At 38.7% G+C, this 23,251-nt stretch overlaps 2 protein-coding genes across 3 annotated transcripts in view; one reads left to right on the plus strand and one right to left on the minus strand.

Annotated features, from left to right (window-relative positions):
• Positions 1-23,251, minus strand: part of LOC142152281 (N-acyl-phosphatidylethanolamine-hydrolyzing phospholipase D-like) — a 386,092-nt gene that overhangs the window by 66,510 nt on the left and 296,331 nt on the right. The window lies entirely within an intron of this gene.
• Positions 1-23,251, plus strand: part of FAM185A (family with sequence similarity 185 member A) — a 44,527-nt gene that overhangs the window by 12,764 nt on the left and 8,512 nt on the right. Inside the window, exons 3-4 of one of the 2 annotated variants that reach the window (XM_075208730.1) lie at positions 1,210-1,302; positions 6,377-6,515. In XM_075208730.1, coding sequence (XP_075064831.1) covers positions 1,210-1,302; positions 6,377-6,515 — 232 coding nt within the window. The remainder of the gene's footprint in view (positions 1-1,209; positions 1,303-6,376; positions 6,516-23,251) is intronic. The other variant, XM_075208733.1, reaches the window with a different exon arrangement.

Raw genomic sequence — 23,251 nt, forward strand, 5'->3', positions numbered from 1 at the left:
TGGTGACAGCGGGGCAGATGAGGGGGACAGAGCAGAGGAGGGGCACAGCGGGGCAGTGGAGGGGGACACAGCGTGAGAGGGGCAGAGGAGGGGGACACAGCGTGAGAGGGCAGAGGAGGGGGACACAGCGTGAGAGAGGGCAGATGAGGGGGGACAGCGTGAAAGAGGGCGGAGGGGGCAGTGTGTCTGGATGCAGAGGGGGCAGTGTGTCTGGATGCAGAGGGGGCAGAGTGCCTGAGGGCAGAGTGTCTGGATGCAGAGGGGGCATTTTTGCATACAACTAAATAAGTATTTCTGTCCTGACCTAAATACTTATTACAATTCTTTGACCCAACTACTTCTAAAACAGGACTGCTCAATAATTATTTTGGAGGGGTGCCTTAAAAAAATTTGGAGACTCTAAGGGTGCTGCGAACTGCAAAAGTTTGGGAACCACTGCATTAGAGTATTATCTACAGAGTATTATCTACACTAAATTGTACAAATTGTAACATAGGTGTCAATAGTCCTTGTACATTACATTCTTCTCAATACAAACAATATGCAACTAGAATGAGAGCTTGCTATGTTAACGCTGAATATTGCTGAAAGTGGCAGATCTTGCTTGTCTATAGATTTTTGAGCAAACATTAATATCCATTTTAAATATAATACATAAATCTTATTTAGCATGTACTTGAGGTATGAGTTGGCCAAGATAAAGGGGACTCATTCAGCAGAAAGTTAGAGAATGTTCCTATTGTTCTAACAAATGTTCTTGTATTTAAGGGTGATGTAGTTCATTAAGTGAATACCATAAATCAATTTGATAAAATGTGTGTGTATAAGATGTGGTAAAAGTGAGTGCTTATCTGAAACTGTCCCACTTTGGGAAGGGTACAAGCGCTTGCAGCCCTACTGTAACGGATCTACTACGACATCACTCTCCCTGCCCTGGGTACGAATCAACCAATCCATACTCTGCATAGCCAGTCTGCCAAGCTGTTACTCAGACTCTGTTTAGTTAGAGAAGCACCTCCCTAACTAAAATGACAACCTACTGCAGAGGAGCCATAGAGGGCATGGTGAACACTCCAGTTATTTATACTTATTGTTCAGCTCAATAATACAAAGCCTTTGCTATATATTAATGTTAAACGGGGGCTTATCCTTAAAGGTAGAAGATTCCCCTTTTTTATTTCAGGCAGTAATATATATTTGCAATTTCAGGGTCACAATGTTCACATTCGTACAAAAGGAGGCAAAGTGGTTTGTCTGGGCACAGTCCATGGGAATGTGGATATCCATGCTTTGGCTCACAGTGTAAGTATAATCTATTTATCATTGGTATTTACTAAATTGGGTTGATTTATTCTTAAAGGGGTTAGTGCTAATAAGGAGAGTACCTCCTCTTGGACTTTCTCCATTACCTGTAGCCTGAGGCTACCAGGTGCCAGCACACACTTCCAAGCTCCACCACCACATTGCTCTGTCCATATTGTCAATCTATGAGATGGGCCACATTTATGTTGCAAATATAAAATGTAATTGTGGACCCTTTTAACTAATCCAAGATTCCCAAATGCTATTGTACTTCAACTTATTACCTTTATATTTATAAATATATTTTTCCAACTTAACCACATTTTTGACCATCAACATTCAATGTTAACCAATATAATCTATTTTTACCAAAGAAAGGGATTTGTTTGTCATACATAGTTTTACAATTTCCTGGATTAAAAATAATTCCTTGATGGCTTGAATCTTGCATTGTTTGCATTGAGATCATTGTGCCATTCTAAGGCCCCTTGCCCACTGGCGTTTAAACGTTGCACGTGATTTGTGCATTTGTAAAATGCAAATCATGCACCCGCATGTGAAAATAATACCCATGCTATTGCATATGTCAATACTCATTTGTGCTCATACATGATTTGTGTTGGTTGCTCATTTCTCAATTTCAGTGTTTTTAGCGTTTGCCAACACACTTGACAAAGTTTCTATGGGAGCACATGCATACATACCCACTAGGGCACTAGTTCCCAAACTGTGCGCCACTGCTCCCTGGGGTGCCATGGTGATCTCACAGGGGTGCCGCAGCCTGGGCCAGTGGTAAGCAAGGCGGGGGACTACTTGGTAATTATTTTGGCTTAGGGGTGCCTTGAAAAATGATGGAGCACCTAAGGGTGCCTAGAATTGAGAATGTTTGGCATGTACTGCACTAGGGGTTAAACAAGCTTTGTGCTGGATTTTTTTACCATTCATATTATTGTTCCAATCATTTCAAATGCCTGTTCACTTCAATAGGGTTATGTGCTATATATGTGGGAACCCCATTGAACTGAATGAACCTTTGTCATAAATTTGAGATTAAATTAGTCTCTATTGATGCGTGGTCAATGCCAGCCAATTATATGGTGGCCAGAGTGGTAAATTGCTTGTGATTTGCTGAGTGACTAATGACACCAGTCAATTCAGTTCACAATTACGTTTTTTTATTTTTATTTTCTATGTATTACAAGAATACAATTTCCCTTGAATCACAAATAAAGAAGAGTTGCTGTGGGTTACAATTTATGTAACCAAGGAGAGAGAGAGTGTAAAATGTGATTCAATTTCATTATTTCTATCTCCTTGTCTGTAATTTTGTCTTTTGCCACAAGATGGTACATTTATAAAGCTTTTAATTCACTATACTATCTGGGAAGACGCAGGCATTGTTTTAATTAGCAAAGCACCAAATCCATAGTTCAGAATTCAGCCAAATACTAACCTTCATATTAAAATGAATGAAATGTAAATAGTAGAACCGTAGGGACAATAATTCTGTGTCTTGCACACTAAAATGGAAGGGCAAATCGATTTGGCTATCATCATCATAACAATTTTCCCAAATCTAAATTGTGTATTATGTGGGCAGTCACTCACCTGTATATTATGTGGGCAGTTACTCTTCACATGAAAGTCTCTACATCTTTGCACAGTGATATTAGCTTAATTTGGATCACTAGTCCTTCTTTTGACAACTTTTACTGCTAAGCCTCCATGTTGCATAAACTTTTATGTTGCCTATCCACAAAGGTTGTTATCCCCAAAGTCGCTTGGTTTAGATCTAGAGCATAAATAGAAATTTGGGGCTCCATCTCCTCCCCACTCCCAACCCCTCACTTAACTTGTTGGTCCTCCTCTTGTCTGCCGCTCTGCTGCGTGGCATTCTGCACTTACTGCTCAGAGGGGTAGAGCACATCAGAATTCCCTCTGAGCAATCTGGAGCTTCCAGCAGCAAGTGGTATAGGCTGACATAACACTGTTGTCCTCTGAGTCCAGGATTCACAGGAGAACAGTAGCTGGAGCTACACAAGGCCCTATCATGCTCCCTCATCTACCAGGCCCAGCTGGAGCTACACAGGGCCCTATCGTGCTCCCTCATCTACCAGGCCCAGCTGGAGCTGCGACCCTGCTTGTTGCACTCATGGTTTAGATCAGGCCTGTCCAACCTGCGGCCCTCCAGGTGTTGTGAAACTACAAGTCCCAGCATGCCCTTCCAGCTATCAACTAGTTGTCTACCGGCAAAGCATGCTAGGGCTTGTAGTTTCACAACACGTGGAGGGCTGCAGGTTGGACAGGCCTGGTTTAGATGTTGTAATTTAGATTTTCGTGTGTATTGACGTGTGGGGAAATTAGAATTAATGTATCTTCACTGTAATTGTGAGAGTCATGCTTATCGCTATGTATTATCATATACTGTGTTTTAGTATCTCTCCCTGTAAAACTTCATTTTCAAACTTTTGATGTTTGATCTGGGACCCATATGGTTATAATAATGTAGTTTGTCCATGACTATCTCACATGTGTGCTATGGCTTTCCCTTCCCCCTCACAAACTCACTCAAGTCTTGTTTGAAGTTCATTTAATTGGATGGACAACAGAAAAAAGGACACAAGGCCACAGGCTCTTTCTGGTTTGGCTTTTTTTTTTTTTTTTTTTTTACTGTAAATTTCAATAATTATGCTGTCTGGTCAAAGTATATGTGTGGTCAGCATGTAAAAGTAATGGAAAATAAGGTTAGGGGATATTTTATGGAGAATTAAACCACGTAACTCTGCCAAAGACCTCTGCAATTATATTCTGTTATTAATAGTCTAAATGTATGACATAAGACTAAAAATAACCACTAGATTGCAAAGAAATGTTCCCACTGGCACACAATCTGGTACAGGGAATGTTTTGGGAATTCAAATGCACTACAGTTTTTGAAGACTATGTTCATGGAAAATTACCACGTACAGGTCAAAAGGGCAACATGCAAGCAGCAAGATACTCCGCCTCAGTAAATATGTGTTTTTTTATTTTACTTTAAAAATGTTTACATATACTTTGTGTTGGATTTTCTTCTAGTTTTATTTCAACATTGTGGTACTCCTTTGTACATTTCATAGTGGGTGTTGCTATGCAATTTCATGGGTGTGGGAAGACCTTTAGTGTAGCAATGAATATGTATAAAATGGGTCCAGTCATATATGTCCCTGAACATCCACATCCCTTTGAATTGTCTTTAAAAGAAAGGATTAGAAATTGAAAACCGGGAGGAGTACATTACCGTTAAATAAAATGATCTTGTTGCTGTCCCAACATGTAATGCACAATTACTTAGTCTATCAATATTGCAACATTTCCAGCTTTCCTCATTTTGGCCTGTATGTATGTTCTGTTATTCCAGGCATGCTTATTTAAAGTAATAAAGTTTGTGCGTGCACCCAATGATTTTATGAGATAACCTGTATAGATATTTAAGTACGTAGAAGCACATACTAACTACTTGCTATGACCTAGGTATTACTTTACTGAAAGGATATTTGTGGCTCAAGTGTTCTGTTATTTTGTTTCCAGCTATTGTATAATAGCATGCTCAAGCAAAATGCGTGCTGGACATCCGCGTTACCAAAGTCTATACATTCCGCAATAGCATGGGAGATGGATAGAGCCCTTAAGGCCAAATCTGTTTTTTTTTTTTTGTGTTTTTGTCTACCCAACCAGTACAAGTTTTAACCGCAGGGCTCGATTGAGGGCCATTCGCTTTGCAGCAGTGATGGATGGGTAGGGCTCCCAGCACCAGGATGTTTTATTTCTTTTTATTTTGAGTCAATGATTCTGTCAGAGTGCTGGGATCACTAATACAGTGAGTCCTGCATTATCATTGCATAGTATTGCAAATGCTGCATTGGCCATCAAAGACAATTGCTGGTCCCTGCAGATTAGTAGGTGGAAGAGGAAAGCAGGGTCCCTGCACCAAAATCATTCCAGCATAAAAGCTTAACCCTTTCACTGTCAGCAGGGAATTTAGTGGATTCTTTATTGCCAGCCAGAGTTGGTGCTGGCAGTAACAATGGTGCAGAGTCTAATGAGCAACCAACCCCCCTGCCTGGTTTGCAGTGCCAAACTGAGGAGTAAAAGGAACACCAGGACAAGCTGGGGCAGCAAAACAATCAAAACCAGTAGCAGTACCAAAACGACAGACAGGAGAAAAGTCAGAGAATGGTCCGGATCAGTAACACTGGAGCATATCCAATGCCAAGGTTCATGAATTACTTTTCTGACTGTCTTCAGTTTTTGGGGGGTTAAAGACCTAATGGTTAAAACGAACGTTAAAAAAAAAAAAAAACCCTCTCTATTTTCTTGAAACTCCTCTTAAAGTAATCACTAGCAATATCTCTCTACATGCCAATTTACGTGCAGATCGTTAAATTGTATTATTAGTCCCTGAAATCGAGGGTTTTAATGACAGGCTGAGCTCAACCTTATCTATAGTTATGGCTATCGCTCCATCTCTGTGCATCTTACACTAATTAAAGCCTGTAACTAGGCTCATTGGGAAAAAGGCCCTCTTATCCTATGTGCCTTTGATCCTTTTTAATTTTGGTAGCCTCCCATATTATTTATATACTTTTCCTGACCCCCAGTGCTCTAAATAAATAGAAGTATACATATATCTTGTGGTCCCATACTGAGTGTGCGTAACCCACAGAAGTAACTTTTCTATATTATTTTAAATGAATAGTACTTTTTCATTAATCATTAAAATGCTGCTTGTGCCACATTTGGTGCTCACAAAGTTTGTTTTTTTTTGTTTTTAGCAGCCTACATTTGAATAGTTACATGTCTGCTATGTTTTAGAAGTTTAAAATTGGGCACCAGTATCCTTTATGATTGTTATTAATGCTATTTAATAAAAATCTCGCCCTAATCTTCACAAATGCTAACACAAGATTGAGTGTTGGCCTTTATATCTTTAGTGACTGTTGCTTTATTATGTATATGTTTATGTTTTTGATTTTTGTAATTTTGTTTGTTCTCTTTAATGCAAGTAAAGTTGGCTCATGTGCTTGTTTCACAGACAGTAGATATTGAAAAATTGCTAGGAACATCTGTTAATATTTGCACAGAGAAGGGTGAGCTGAAAGCCAAGTACCTGTATGCTGCATCCTCATCAATGTCTTCAACCGCTGGAGATATAATAGTAGGAAGTGCACATGGTAAGTGATGACTGTCTAATGCCTAACTTTGTGACTACACCGCACACTAAATATGTATGGTTTATAATGGGTTAATTGGTACGTGGGTTAATTGGCACATATATCTAGCAAGCTGTAGTTTAGATATGTTTTTAATTCTGTTATATAAATCATATAGTTGGGAATGTGTGGTAGGGTGATTGAATTCAGTATAAATGAAATAGTTTTCATTAGCGACTGTACTGCATGATTTTTTAGCATCCTATGCTGTACCTTTCACTTTATGACCTTTTATAAATCCTTTTTAATCATGGTTAAAAGCTTATAAAATGCCCATATTTGAAATGGAATGTCGACCAGTGTACCCCTCCTCTCCACCTCGTCCATCTTCTACCATTACCTGGATATTGCATGCTGTAACTGCCTGTCTATTCATAACTCCAGTCATCTCTCCTGAAAGAACTGAACAGGTTTTGAAGTTTGTTGTTTTATGTATTAAAGGGAGGATGGACGTGGCATCCATCCACTGTCCAATGTGTGGTGTCCATGCAGATATGTCTGGTAGAGTGGTGATCTTGATTGAATGTACATGTAACACTTGAAATGTTATAATATATATATATATATATATATATATATGTGTTAACCCGTGCATGATACTCATGCATTCTAGTCAAATCAAGCTACTTAAGGTCTTAAAAAGGTTCTTGTCATGCATTTTGGCCTAGCCCAGGCCTCCTCAGGGGAAGAGCGTTACTTCCCGACGCAAGCGCCCTTTTTAATGTGCGTTCATGAGGTAAAATTACCTCACGAAAATGAGTTTGACCCCTCAACTCGTAAATTTAGCCTTTACTACCCCTCCCACAGGGGGGAAGGGGGGATGATGGAAGTTAATTGACTTGACTATTCTAATTTTTTTGTCAAATAATGTCAGTATACCAAATTTCAGGTCAATTGGATGAGCCCTTTCTGAGAAAATAGTTTTTTCCACACACACTAACACACGCCGCTAGGCTTTTACATTTATATATTAGATAATGCTAAGAATTTAGTAGGTCAGTGTATAACTCCGCCCAGCAGGTGGCGCTGCAGCTTGTTTTTTTTTTTTTCTACACAGTCTAACACACGCCGCTAGGCTTTTATAATATATATATATATATATATATATATATATATATATATATATATATATATATATAATTAGCTATAATGCGAAAATATTTATTCCTGCTGAATCCAGTACCTCATTTTGTGAATCTATACATTCCCTCAGGTGGTTCATGGACATTCTTTGGCTATGCGTATGGTTCAGAACCCTTTTAATGATCCTCTTTTGTCCGTTCTGGATTTTGTCCAAGTAGAGTTACTAGAATAATCAGATACAGATATAGTTTGAACATAGCTTTGCCGTCAGTGTTTCCTTTTGGCATAAACTTGGATTTAGACGTACAACGTTTTTGCACTAACTATTGTGTTGCATTGCAGTCATTTTATAATTCTTGCTTTTCTCATGTTAAAAATTACATGTCAAAATATAAATTTCTGAAGATCAAAACATTATTTGTTATGAACAGCTTGTTCTTGGCTTTTTCCTCTATTTTTCAGAAAAACCTTTAGACAGGTCTCTGTAAATGCAGCAAACCACAGTAACTCAGCTCAGGGTAAGAATGACTTGTTTAGGCTTGGTTTTCAAGACCCTTTTTTAATTTAAAGGAGGAAATACAATATTACATTATTATGGTACAGCAATTTCTTTAGGGTAGCACTGTTCTACTCAGTACTACATAATAGAAGTACAGAGACGCTCATATGTGTGTTTGTTTTTACAGTGAGGCTACAGGATGAACAATACCCTGTTTATTATTATTATTATTATTATTATTATTATTATTATTATTATTATTATTGTTAACATTTATATAGTGACAGCATACTGCTTAGCGCTTTACAGTGGGGAGCAAGCACAATTATAAAACAAGAATGGGTATTGACAAACAAAGAGGTAAAGGGTCCCGGCTTACAAGCTTACAATATATAGTAATATAGTAGTTTCTTACATGGGGTTAAGTTCCACACATTGCGTATTGGTCCAGCCAGATAGCAGTGGGAAAAAGGTTGTTTGATCATTGAGAATAAATGTAAGTTTTGTGTGGATTGTATATAGGGGTGGTAATTGGGTAAAATAGCTTAGGGAGATGAAGGTGTTTTTGTGAATATGATAGTTTGCTTAAAGATGTGAGGTTTAAGGGAACACTTGAACGTTTATAGTCTTTGGGAAACTCTAGTTGCACGGAATTCCACAGAAATGGTGCAGCCTGAAAAGTCCTGTACTGGGAATGGGAGTAGTTCATCTGTGTGACTGAGTGGCGCAGATCTTGGACAGAGCATAGGGGTCAAGTTGGGAAATATTTTGAGACCAATTAAAGAGATGTTTGCTGCAGTTTTGGTAATGGCTTGTATTGTATGTTAGTAGAAGTATTTTGAAGCAGTAGAAGAACATTTTGCAAGGAAAATTAGTCTAGACACTGCATTCAAAATGGATTGTGGAGTTGAAAGTCTTTTTAGGGGAAGACGAGTAAAATAACTGCAATAGCTAGTGCAGGAGATTATGATTTCATGAATGAAAGTTTTTGCAGCTTCTTGTGTGAGATATGTGCGTATTCTGGAAATGTTCTTAGATGCATATATAACTGGGTTTGGAAACATAGTTCTGAGTCAAGGATGACACCTAGTCAGCAAGCTTGAGAGGTAGGGTGTATGTTGTTTTGTCAATAGAAATCTCAGTTAGGTGGATTCAGAGATATGAACACTGATGGAGCAAGTAGGATGAAAACCAGGATAGGAAATGTAGCAGTTGTATCAGAAGTAAGAGGTTAACAGTGTCAAGTCCAGGAGAATTAGAAGTGAGCAATGGCAAGCCTTTCAAGAGGCTTGGATAGGCAAGGGAGCGGAGAGAAAGTACACTTGGTTCAGATGTATGGGTTTTTTTTTTTGGTTTTTTTTTCAGAAATAATGACCACATAATAATAATAATAATAATAATAATAATAATAATAATAATAATAATAATAATAATAATAAAAAAGGAAAGATACCAGTGGATAAGGAGAGATTACAGATGTTTGTTAAAGCTGGATGCAGGATGTGCACCGGACACATAGAATGACTGACTGATTTCTGAAAGGATATTGTGATTGTACACTCAATTCACAGGTAGTAGAGTTTGAGGAGTAGAAGAGGGTAGAGATTTTATCTTTATTTGTGGGATCAGATGAAGAGAAGGCGCCAGAATATGCAGCAAAGAAACTAAGCAAGTTGTTACTCAGGGTAGCGGTTACCACTTCATTCAATTCTTGTCATTGAAATAGTAGGCAAAATCTAGTACAGTGATGTGGTCAGAGGGATTAGTGTGGGAGGGTTGTGAAAATGATTAAATACATTTAACCTCTTCAGTGTTAAGGACAAGTGGGACTTGTCCTGCACATGTGCCTCAAAAGTGCTAAAGATGAGTCCTGACATAATGATGTTATCGCACAGGTGCGTGATGATGCCATTAAGCGCGCCAGAGCTCCGTTCACAGCATTACAGAAATATTTGAATAGCCAGGAGATGGGGAAGGGCACTAAAAGTTTCCAATCTTCCCCATACTGGCTCCTACACACTCTGGGTACCCTTGTTTGAAAGAGGGGAAAGCCCCTATTTAAAATTATGTGGCCCCTGAGAAGTTATCATCAGACCATACCCACTACATTACAGAAATTAAGAAGTCTAGGCATGGAGGAGGATCTTTACCCTTCCTGACTTCGTAAACTCCCCTTTTTCAAATGACCAACACTTTGAACCATTTTGGCCTGTCTGGAAGTTTTCTCACAGGTGTTATTGCTCTTTATATCCAGCCCACAGTCAGAGTCCTGGTCAATGGCACCCACTCAGAACCTATCCTCATAAAAAATGGTACTATTGAAGGATGCACCCCTCCGTCCCTATCACACTTTTTACCAAATTTGGATCAGCCGTGGGATACATTTTGTATTCAACCTCTCTGACAGGGATTCCTTTCTATCCTTTGAAGCTCTACAAAACAATTACTCTGACCATAAATTATTTGGGTCGTGCAGAAACATTCCTACATATTTGGTAGACCTCTCCTAAAATATAGAGCTTTAGGGATGGGACCTGGAATCTCCTCTCTCTCCTTCCGTGCCTGGTCTCCATGGGCTCCCGGACCTTCCTCCTTTGTTACTCCTTCAAGACGCAGATAAATACTCTGCAAAATCACATCCCACAATGTAACTGCAGCTAAATTTTGCATCGATAAATCCACCACATGTTTTTTCCTTGAAATCTTATTTTTGGTTAGTATCCCGAATAGAGTAGATCACCTAACACCTACATGATAAAGATCAGGGGAGGGTTGACAAATTTCAGCCCGGGGGGCATGATTTGACTCGGCAGCCTATTTTAAAGGGAAAAAAATGCAGAGCCAGCCCAAGGTAGTCCACTGTGGGACAGACCCAGGGTCATATGTTCCCCTGCCCCCCAGCCCAGGCTGCCTCTGCTAAAGATAACACTTTTTACCAAGTCTGGGCCCTGTGGCTCTTTCATCAAATCCAATCCCTACAAATGACCTCATCACTATAGTCTAGCTCCCCCACCCACCCACAGACCCCCATAGTCTAATCATGCTCTCAACAACTACTCAGAACCCCACTGTATACATATAGTTCCTCTGCTATTCAATATTGCTGCTATTATTTACTATTTAATAGACTACCTACAAATGTCAGCATATCAAGATGACGCCCCCCCTCCCCCACACACACCATTTTCCAGAACCTCCTTTCTTATTAATTTTATTGTTGTAACCTCTCGTTGAATAACAATATAATAGGACTTTGGGGGGTGAAGTTGTTCCAGTGAGGTGAAAGTTATATTTGTAGAACGGAGATTCTTACAGTTATAAGAAGACTTGGTTAAGTTAAAACATAAAGAGGTTAAATTGATGGAGGAGAAATTGTAGTTAATAGTCTGAGGGAGGGAAAAGAGTGTTTAAGAAATTAGAAACTGAACAAAGTCTCAAAACAAAATCAAAATGCAGCCATCATAATGAGAAGAATAGTTGGTCCTTTGGGAGAGGCCAAGAGATAGTAGGTTAGAAGATAATAGAGAAGTAGAAGGAAAAAGTCATTATTTTGGTTGTTAAAATCACACAAGATAATAGCGGGGATCTCAGAGGATAAGAAATGGTCAGGGAATTGTTAGATGGGCCAAGGGGACAACACACAGAGACAAGGGGTGGAAAATCTAGGTTGTACTTCAAAAGGTTGGAGCGCTTGGAATGTGCATATTGGGGACAGGAGGAGTCAAGCCCCACTTTCTTGTCTGATTCTAGGCCTGGAGGTGTAAGTGAATTGTAGACCACAATGTGAAAGGGCTGCTGTTGAAGTAGTGTTTGATTGTGTGAGACCGGTTTCTGTTATGTAACAGGATAAACAACTTCAACCTTCTGTTTTTGTTGCTCCTAACACATCTCTGGTAACTGTGCAGAAATGCTGCTCTTTTATAATAGCCCCACACACTGTTCCCACCAGCAGCTACAACTATTATTCCACTACTGCACACCACTTTGCTCTATGCTCCATTTAGTGGAATGTGAACGTAGCAGTAACAGGCTTCAAACTCATGTTCTATTGATCACTATATGGCCAGTACTGTTGGTACTTAAGGTACTTTCTTCAAACATTAGAGAGCACATAAGCAGACCAGTCTACATTTTTTTTTCTTGTGTACTTTTATAGTGTTTTTAATACTAAAAATCTGGAACGACACTTTAGAGAACCTCCACCAGGCATCAGGTGAGTGAATGTTGCTGCCCCTACTGCACAATTCCAGGCATTGGAAGAATCAATACCATGGCTGTATTGGCAGTACGAGGTGGCCAACTGGCCCATGAGTGACATTCTGTTGGTATTTCAAGGTTTTCTTCCACTACCTGTACTTTGTAGCTACTACATTGTATTCATCAAAAACATTTGTAATGGTTTTTTGAAGAGCATATCAAATTTGCAATGTTTTGCATCTCTGTATAAATGTTTGACAGTTTTCTTAGCTTCTACAAAGTCTTTCATGTTGCACAGGCCATATGCTGCCCCCACCCTCACTGTGGGACTTGAAAATTGCCCTAAAATTGCAGCTCATGAGGCCTGAGAACATGGGTAAAGACTAAGAGCAATCAGATTTAAAGTTGATTGGATAGTTTTCAGGCATGCCCGAAAATCCTTTTGGCAGATGATCTCAGTCACGGGATTGACCCATGAGTGACCAGAATCAACGTGCCCACTCTTGAAATCTAATAAAATGTGTTTGAGAGAGTTCTTGCAGGGATCAAATAAGGTACAGGGGAAATTCCTATTTTATGTGCTCATCTGTACTCAATCTTTATATATATATATCCAGAGATAATGAGACTTTGAGAACTGAGATGTAGTGTGGGTTTAGCACGATTGGTAACACATGCAGCCTAATACTTTCCATTCCAGCTGTGTCCTTACAGTTTTACCTATGGTTTTAAATGAATCTTCCTTAATCCTGGTTTTATTCTCTCTTAACTTTATTGCCATGGATTCAGTAAATAGCCATGCAGTCGTAAAGCTGGGCACACATTACAGGGTTTTCCCACAATTACACGATAAACGACCTTTCGGTCCGATATTGCATGTGTACGCTCCAATGATCATGTTTTATTGTACCAAAACACACTGTATAGTTTCCTTTCATTTTATAAACTGACTAAAAATCACTGTATATGATAGAACAATGTTCTGCCAATTCTGAAGTGTGTACGTGCTCACGACCAGCTGTCCAACAGTTCTGCCGATAGTTCCTCCCAACAGCGTGGGCGAGCATTATTAAATTTATGATGTTGTCTCTTACGTGCTGTGTTGTTTAAATTTAAAACGTAAAGCACTTGGAAATAGTGACCTTTTCATAGCGAACCAATAAGAAACCCTTTTTTACATGCTCTATATGTCATCTGTATACAACCTGAAATGTTAATATATGTACAAATAAATATTGTCAATAAAATCTAATTTCTTTACTGATGTGCGATTTGTCAATTTCTTGAATTCTATATTCTGTTTCTGTATGTGAAGTTATTTTGCCTCTTATTCGTTCTTAATATATACATATTGTGACGGGATGGGATTACTTCGCCACCCGGTCTGTTAGGGAAGAACGATGAAGGGTTGTTTATCTGAGTTTCTTTCTCACCATCAGTAACCGACTGCAACTCCTACTGGTATCACCTTGCCACCAGACACTCGCTGACTGCGAATGCCAACTACACAATAGTTGTAGGAGAAGTTGGCTGCCACCACTAGACTCCTTCAACGGTGTCCAGAACCGCTTACTTATGGGAAGCTGGTGTAGCTGCTGCTGCACCTCTTTGCTGTGGGTTGGCTGGTACCTCCTAACCATTTACTATGGATCAGGACTGATGGGTAGTGGCGCTGGTTTCAACACAGGACAGCTGGGGAACAGGTTAGAGTATAAGCTCTTCTCTGTTGATCATAGTTACACTCCTGGCACCTAGCACCGGGAGTTAACCCTTTTGGTGCTGTGCGTCTGTTAAATGCCGAAGCGCCTATACATTAAATATATTCATTCAGTTAACATACAGTTTTATTCTTTCTGGCGCCTAGCTGCTGCGCCGCCGGGTATTAACCCTCCTGGTACAAATCTATATTTTAGATAATATAACACACACGTGGGGTTTTGATTAATCTCTTTGGGTATTAACAACCCCGGCTCCGAAACAAATTTAATTTATTAAATACATATTTATTTTAATTTTACGCATACGGCACCCAGTGCCTCCTCCACTTAAAGATGGAGGCCGCGGGACCATAGATAGATATAGATAGATGCACACTATAGATTTACACTCTGAAGCTAAATTATTTAACCTATTATGGCCAGTATCAAACATATGGACAAGTCCATAGGTTCAATACACCTGTGTACACCCTGCGTCTGTACCACAGCACGTGTTAATTGGATGAAAGTGTATTAATCATAAAATGTAAACACATGTACATAATGCTTATAAAGTCTAATTTATTTACTGGTGTGTACATTTATTTTATGTTGTTTCATATAAGTAATACAAAGTACTAATACACTTGTGTATTTGTAAGGTGCAACAAAACTCCACAGACAATTGATATAAAAATATCATTCAAAACTCAAATTAAAAAAAACAAAAGTTTAAATGCAGCATTAATATTTTAGAACATAATAGTAAGAATGAGTCCATAAGAAACCATGCAAGCTATTTTTAATGTGGTTTTCAGGTGTTGGCAGCTGATAATTACATTAACAGCGAGTAGGTGTGAACGATCTCTTAGCACTTGATATTTCATTTACTTCAGTGTAAATATTTGAGAAATCTTTCTAAAGAGCGCTTTGTAAAATAGAACAGCATGAAGTTGTAATAAATATCTCTGACATGACGTCATCTTTTTATGTAGTGGGATTTGAGTCATTGCTGACAGCCTTGATTACAATTTTAGTTTTCACCAAAAGAGGATTAATAACTGAAATTAGAATCATAACTTTAAGTTTGATGGTTCTAAAAAAATAAACCATATCTATAAGTTAAATAACAAATTTAAAATATACCGGTAATACAGAAACCAGTGTAGATATAACAAATTAAACTATTTTAAAATTGTAAGCATCTCTGCATAAAATTTGGGAAGCTCATATCCCTATTTATCAGTATGTGGAGCAAAGTAACACACAAAGGAATAATTCTTGAATCATAGGAAAACAGAGTCCAAAACAGTGATAACATAATGAGATAGATAAACAGACATTAGTTAGTGGTATAATGTAGGACTGTGAAACTATGAAGAAGTCCCTCCAGTATATTATTTTTACTGATAAGCAATGCGTAATCCTGGTACAATGTTCTCCTCATTCCTATAGAAGTTTATAACTTTCCACAACAGAAGGAACTTATTTAGATATGTATAATCCAAAGAGCGACAGGTCTGTAAGTCATTAATGTGTTTCTCCACTGCATTAGGCTCCTGCAATTCTTTTGCCAATGATCTTTTGATAATAATTGGTGTGCATACTTTTTTTCATTCTACACTTACACAATTAATCTTCATTCTCTTAGGTTTTTTTAAATTATATACTATTGAAGCCCCGTCATATAGAGAATTCATGGAACAGGCTGAATGGGATTTATCAGTTTCACTAGTGGAAAGTAACTACTTGAGGATGAGCATAAGATTGTACATAGCAACTGTGGTTAATAGAATTCACATACTTCTAATATAGCCTAGGGTTATTTTGTGTTGATATTGAGAATATCTGTGAGCACTTATAGTCATTATAGTGTTAAGATTGTTAGATCGCTCAGATTGTTTATTTACACTTTGTAGCAGAGACCATTGCTTTAATTTAAATTACTGTTATTTTGTATATTTTTATTTAGCTGTGGCTTCCTTTTTAAGATGTATATGTACCAGGACAATCTAGTGGATAATTAATTATTACATTTCATTGGATATTTGGATTTAAATACCAGGACCAGACTTAATGATTACTATCCTTCTGAAGAAACCACCTGCTGCAGTGCATAAAAGCGTTAAGTACTTACAGACTCTCCTATATTGGTATTACACATATCCAAACTTGTGGAGCTCTTCTTGGGAATACTCTTTGTGGGCACATAATTTCATTCTGTTGAGGAAAGTTATAAAACAGCCATACAGTCTCTACAGGAGTGGTGAGAACATTGTACCGGCATTACGCATTGCTTCTAAGTTAACCTACAGTCATGGGCAAAAGTTTTGAGAATGATACAAGTATAATTTTTCACAAAGTCTGCTGCCTCAGTGTTTATGATGCCAATTTGCATATACTCAGGCATGTAGATCATCTCACAAAATTACTGCATCCTGGTACATTTTAGTCCCAGTAATTCTGATTTCACAATAATTAGCAAGTTTGAACACCAAGCCTTCTCTTTTAATCTGTCCATATTCAGCATATATTAGGGCTGTAGTTGAGTCATTTGAGGAAAGGAAATTAACTGTAACTATAACTAATTTGCTTACTTTCTACTTTGACTCCCTGGCAGTTCTCACGAGCTATGATAGTGGGTGGGTGAAAAAAGGAAAGCTGACAGCAGTATGAATGCAAAATAAAAAGATCTTTATTGATCTAGTGTTTGAAAAATATTTCTTCCAAATTGACCATTCTTCGATGAGATCACATCAAGCAGATAATGTTTTGAGAAAGTATGCAGTGATGACCATACTGCTGCTTTACAGATGTCACTTGTTGAGGCATGAGCTTTTCGAGCCCAAGATGTAAAGGAAATTTTTATTTCTGAGACCAGGGAAGAAACTCTATTGTTTTAACCTTACTAGAGGAAATGCATGATTTTTGAGGTATATATCTGATACAATAAGCCTTTGTGGAGGAAGTCTTTTGTTTATTGTGATGTGGGTCAATGACTTGTTTGGGGTTTTGTGACTTTCTTTGGGGAAGTGTATTCTGCAGCTGTCTGAAGAAAGGATTCATGTTAATCTCATGTTAATTAGACCTTTTGATGTGTGAGGGTCCAGCACAGGAAGGTTTAATTAGACGTGCTACTAGATTTCCTGCGTCTAAAAGCAAGATGCAGTAAATCACAGCACGTTTTAGAATATCACAGGCAAGTGTAAATATTGTTAGCTTTGCATTGCTCTACCCGCTACCCAGCAGCTCTGGCCAGTGTGATAGGCCAGAGGGGATCAGTGGCGGATCCAGGGGGGATGGGGGCGATCGGGGCAATCGCTCCCCCCCCCCCCCCCCTAGCAGGGACTTGCTGCACAGTATGTGCAGGTCCGTTTGGCAGTGACAGTGTGCTGCCCGGCTGCTATGATTGTGTTTTAAACACAATCATAGCAGCCAGGCAGCACACTGTCACTGCCGAGCGGACCTGCACATACTGTGCAGCCGCCGGCAGCCTTTGGTGTAAAAAAGGGGGCAGGGCCTAAATCACCCCCCCCCCCCTAAATCGCCCGGGGTATAGCAATTTTCTAGATCCGCCCCTGGGGGGGATCCATCCACAGCAACCCTGATCTATAGGATGAGGTCAGGAGTACCAGCCCAGGTACACCAGTAACGGTATAAAGTAGTCCAGTGGTGGCAGCATATGTAAGCCCCTCCTACTGCGGTGAGAGAGCACATTTGGGATAACGAAAGGAAACTGGCAAAGTAAGCCCAGCTGGTTCCCAGCAACAACAGACAGGGTGGCATAGGCATTCCAACCTGTCACACCACCACTGTCCAGTTGTCGGAAAATATTTTCAAATGTTTGTGCCACAGAAGATGTTGGAAGTGTAACTTTGCCTTCAAGACCGTTATCAACACTTTTTATATAGACTTGTTTAGTCTTGTAGCAACAAACCTTAAACCATTTGAGTGTGAATGTGCACACTTCAACCTGTGGAGCTGGAATTTGTAGTCATTACTTCCCACTCTGGTTCTGTGAGAGTCACTCTGGGGTCCTATCAAGTAATTTTCTTACCCCCTTGGTGATTTTAATCTTTCTTAAATCTTATTCACTGTGATTCCACTTTGTCAATAATTCCAAGATCGCTCATGTGCCTCTTTGCCCATGATATAATTCCTAGTGTGGAAGGAAATTTGAGAGCATCCCTTTATAGATGATTGTCTTCTGACTTGCAATATGTATGACAGATGATGTATCTTGACCAGCCTTTCTCTGGATACTGTCACCTTGTTCCTTGATGTGTCTATATACACTTCCAGAAACTGAAGCTGTTTTGTGGCTGGCAGCTGGCTTTTGGTCATTTATGATCCAACCACTAGCTAGCTTCTCTGTTCTGTAAACTGCTTACCTTCCTGTAGGTTTTGGCTTTGACCCGAGCTTTGGATATCTGTGACTTCTGGCTCTGGCTATTGGCTTTAGATATAGATGATTTCTGGCTCTGATTACTTGGCTTGTGTATGGAATAATCTGTGTGTTTTCTGTCATACTGCACCATTTACCATCTGTGTCAGTGACTTTCCATAGTTTACTGTGCTGTCAGTAACCTACAGCATTGTCATCATTGTGCCAGATTAGATCCTATTGCCTTGCCTATTTTCATACCTGCTATGTTCCTACCCTGCTTTTGTGATATCTGCATTGAATGTGCCCATTATCTGTGCATATTGAACTACAATAAATCTACTGTTTAGTTCACACATGCCTTATATCTCCTGCCTGTAACAACCTAACAACTTCTGCTAATTGTTGATTTTTGAAGAAATAAATAATTTCTTGAAACGATTCTCAACCCTTCCTCTAGCATGGGGGATCCCTTAAGGGTCCTGTATAATCCAATGATATGGTGGTCTTTTCTGATAGAATAACCATAGTAGCATCTACTCTAGGAATTGCATCCCACTTAGAAGCTTCGACATCTTGAAAAGGAGACGTTATTAGACTGATGCTTGCCGACTTGTTTACATTCTCTGCAGATCAGATCTTTGTGTCAAAATGTATGCCAGTTTAGCAAAGTGAAGTCTTGTGCTCACATATATCCAGCCCGTTTTACGCGTTTCTCCACAGCTATGGTTTCATACGTATTGACACAAAGATCTTTTAAACTGAAAGACCCTGGTCTAGGTGTGTTTGATTAATGAACAAGAGGGCTGAATAAAGAGTAACCACGAGGAAGCCATGAGTTTAAAGCTGGAGGTGAGATTAATTTACTGCCTGCAGTCGGCCGTATAACGAACCGGCGACAGAGACTTCTCATACCCATCATGTGATAAACAGTGCGAGCATATGTATTTCCTCAGAGCACTACTCTATATGTTAAACTAACACTCCTCATTGATCATTCAGTCTATGATGATAAGATTGATTGACTGTGGATGTTGAAATATATGTTAGCAAATTTCCCCTTATGTGCACTAGAGGGGAGGGAGGAGCTTTGAAGAAATCGAGTGAATCTCCTGGACTTAAATTGATGCAATGTTTTGTATTGTGTCTGTTTTCCTTTTATGTGTTTTATGAATGTTTTAATTAGTTTATTAAATATGTTTGATTAGAAATCAATTTTGGAGGAGCATTATTATATGGTATGCTTATATTTAATGTGTTAGACTGAAATAACACAGTTTCACCATAAACAGCCATCCACATATTCGCTCATGTCATTTGCCCTCTCCTGTTTTGGTCTGTTTATTTAATGGGCAGATAACAAGTTCTGTACAGAAAGTTAGGTAAAGATTCCAAATGGACTATTTTCAGTTTTCTATTATAATAATTCTATATCTTAATGTCACCTTTTCATACATGTAGAAATTACATTTACTTTGTGGCTAATCTGTTTTTCCCTTTTTTGCATTTTTCTAATTTGAAAGCCATTTCCTTCCACCCACAAACCGTTATTGCTAATTTCACAGTAGTGAAAATAGAAATTTTCTTCATTGCTTTTGTTTCTCAACAGACCAAAAGTAATGGAATTTTTTGATCGAGCACCTCCTTGGGGAGGAGAGTGGAGAGAAAACCTTCTGGACAGCCTTAGTTTTATATAGTTATCCAGCTGTTAGTATTCAGCATCTGTTGCAGTCATAGCAGATTGTTTTAGAAATGACCAGAGAAGGTTTGTGTGGTCAGCACAACCGGCAGGCTATGGCATGTGTTGACTTTGTGTAAAGATCAATATACTTGAAAATTTCCATATGATACTCGCCCCACATACTCTTTCCCCCCACAATTGCATCCATGTTGTGTCTAAATAACAGATCAACAAGTCATTAGTAAGAACATTTTTGCAGCCTCTGCGCCAACTTGGCAAAGATTTATCCAAGTATGCTTTTTTAATGATGCACATACAGTAGGTAAAGGGATACAAAAGATTAAAGTGAAACTATAACCTACACATTACAGACACATGAAATAACAATATGTAAACACATTTTACATTATCTTTCAAGTTCATTACAGACTGCACAAACACTGAGAGAAAGCACTAAACTTGCATATTGTCACATTTCAAGTCCATATCATTTCATGATGTATATAGTACCGGTAAACCTACCAGATTGCACGCTGTTGGATCATCCCAGACCAAAGTGCTATTGTATATAACTCTTAGTATAACACAAAAAACTCCTAGAGGTGCTCACCAGTTTACAATTAACAAGCAGCTGCCAAAGAGGCTGCTTCCTCTGTATAATAATAAACTCAAAAAGAAGAAAATGGCAGTGCTAAATTGGGTTTATAATGTGAAAAAAAAGCAATAAATACGTTTTATTAAAAATCAAATCAATATAAAACCACCACACGTTCTCCCATCACACTGCTGGCTGACTATGTAAAACAAATACTGTATGACTACGTCTTGTCAGATATAATAGATACAATAAAAAAAAAAAAATTTTAGTACTAAAATGTATCACTGATCCATTCCACAAAGAAATGAGAGTAGTGTGGAATGCAGTTCAGCATTTCCATTGTCTTCTATGACACAAACATGTCAGAATATTTTCTAACTGGACTGTAGTCACCTTCCGAGACCGCTAATCGGTACCAGGTGCAGGAACATGATGTCAGCAGGATCGTCAGTTATGTCTTGGGCAGAAGACAATCTGATGTCTCTCTGTGCTTCACATGGCAAACAAACAAAACGAAAAAAAAAATCTCAGCCAATGGGAGACTCATTCGGGAGAGTGGACTCTACACCAAGAGGTCTTTTAATCACTGGCCCGAAAGTTTGGTACTCCTCAAATAGATCTGTTGGTGACAACCCAGAATGCCAATGTAACTCTGGTTTTTATCTCACCATAAAGGTCCAGGAGCAGAAGGGATAGAGTCCCTTTCAATTCCATGGAGCTTTTAGCTGATACTCTAACAAAGTTCAAGAAAGAAAAAGCAGAAGACATAGAAATCCCCCCCGTTTTTGCCATGACGTCCATGGTTCTTGGTAGTTGGGGGATGGTCCTAATATAACCTTAGCCTTTACCAAAAGATCATCAGATCATCTGTACCAGGATCCAATATTTCATCTGAACCTGTAGGGTGTCTCTTTGATGGCATGGAGGTTGACTGATCATTATGAAGATGTAAGGAAGTCTCTCACAAGGAGATTGATGTGATATTGAAGGCAAGGACAAATAACTCTTCTACGATCTACTATGAAATTAAAGAAATTGATTCTGTGGCGTAAGCCTAAACTGGATCCAGCCTCTGCTAATATTCCATACATTCTTGTATTTCTGCATGATGGACTTAATAAAGTTCTTGTTCTTTCATCTCTGAACATTCAGCTGTCTGCTCTTATTGTGTTTCTGGACACCAGACTAGTATCTGATCTTGTTGTCCTTTTTTTTTTTTTTTTTTTTTGAAGCAGTGAAAAAAATTTGGCCTTGCAACAGATTCTTATTGGCACCTTGGGATCTCAGTGTTGTCTAGGATACTTTAATGTGCGAACCTTTTCACCTTTACCTGAGGTCGTTCTTAGGTGACTTACATTCCGGTATCTAGGCTGAGAACATCTTTGTTCTGGTACATTGCTGCGGTAGCTCTGGATGTACATTGTACTTCTAATACTGCATCTAGTGTTGGTGTGTTTCTGCTGATATATTGTCTCTAATATACTTGAAGCCAATGTCTGAAGTTCGAGTCTTCTTATAGTGGAATATTGCCACTGTTATAATGGAGTATTGGCTTACCTTACAAGATGTTGAAGGCTCTTACATTCCTTTGTCTTTTGCTACTACACTCTCCTGTGTTTACACTTTCACTGCAATTTTGGAGTATTAACTGTAATTCTATATTTTAGGTGCGTTTTGGCACCACCTAGCTTTACTCATTGAATCCCCATATCTGTCTATGAGTACTCTCTGGGCCCACTATAGTATGATAGTAATCTTGAAAGTGTTCCTCCATGAATAGGGCACTGCATTTGCAAAGGTAAAACAAATGGGAATATCATACAAGAACTCTTATTTCCTATTGTAAACCCACTCCCTTCAGATGGGCAGTTTATTCCATAGATTTTTATTTCTTTATTCTTCACTTACTGTGCAACTGTTGCTGTGTACAATGCTCATCAGACCATTGTATTTCCTTTGTGTTATAATAATTTCAGAGAGAAGGCACAAATCAGAAAGGGTGACTAATTTCTGTTCCTCAGAAATATATTTTGGCAGCATGCAAATGCTTTGGCTATATTTGTAACAGTTCACTTTAGATTTCATTGCTGAGGCATGTATCATATTTGGGTAGAGAGACACTTATGCTTATGTTATGGAGATAGCCTGTTCATGATCAAGGCATCTGCCGGTGTAACTGTGTATGGTAAATGATTGTGTCGTGTCTTACTCCAAAAATAAAAGGGCATATTCCAGCAAAGACTTGGCAAGTTCATATCTATTTGGAAATGCAATGGCTGTTTCTAAATACTGACTAATTGCTTAATAATGACTGCACTACTAACTTCATTCAGTATTGTGTGGCATAGATATATATATGTATTATTTATTAGTGTTTGTATGGATAGATTGAATCAATCTTATCTATTTTCTTAACTGATGTTCTTCAGAACTATTGTAAAGAGCAGCTAAATAATGTCTAGAGGATAATCTATATGGCCCAGTAATGAGGCAAGGTAACAGGGCAGCTGATTTATAATGGCCCCATAATATAAAGGTCATCTTAGAAATTATTGAAA

The sequence above is a fragment of the Mixophyes fleayi genome, chromosome 4 (genome assembly GCF_038048845.1).
Source record: "Mixophyes fleayi isolate aMixFle1 chromosome 4, aMixFle1.hap1, whole genome shotgun sequence".
Taxonomy (NCBI): Eukaryota; Metazoa; Chordata; class Amphibia; order Anura; family Limnodynastidae; genus Mixophyes; species Mixophyes fleayi.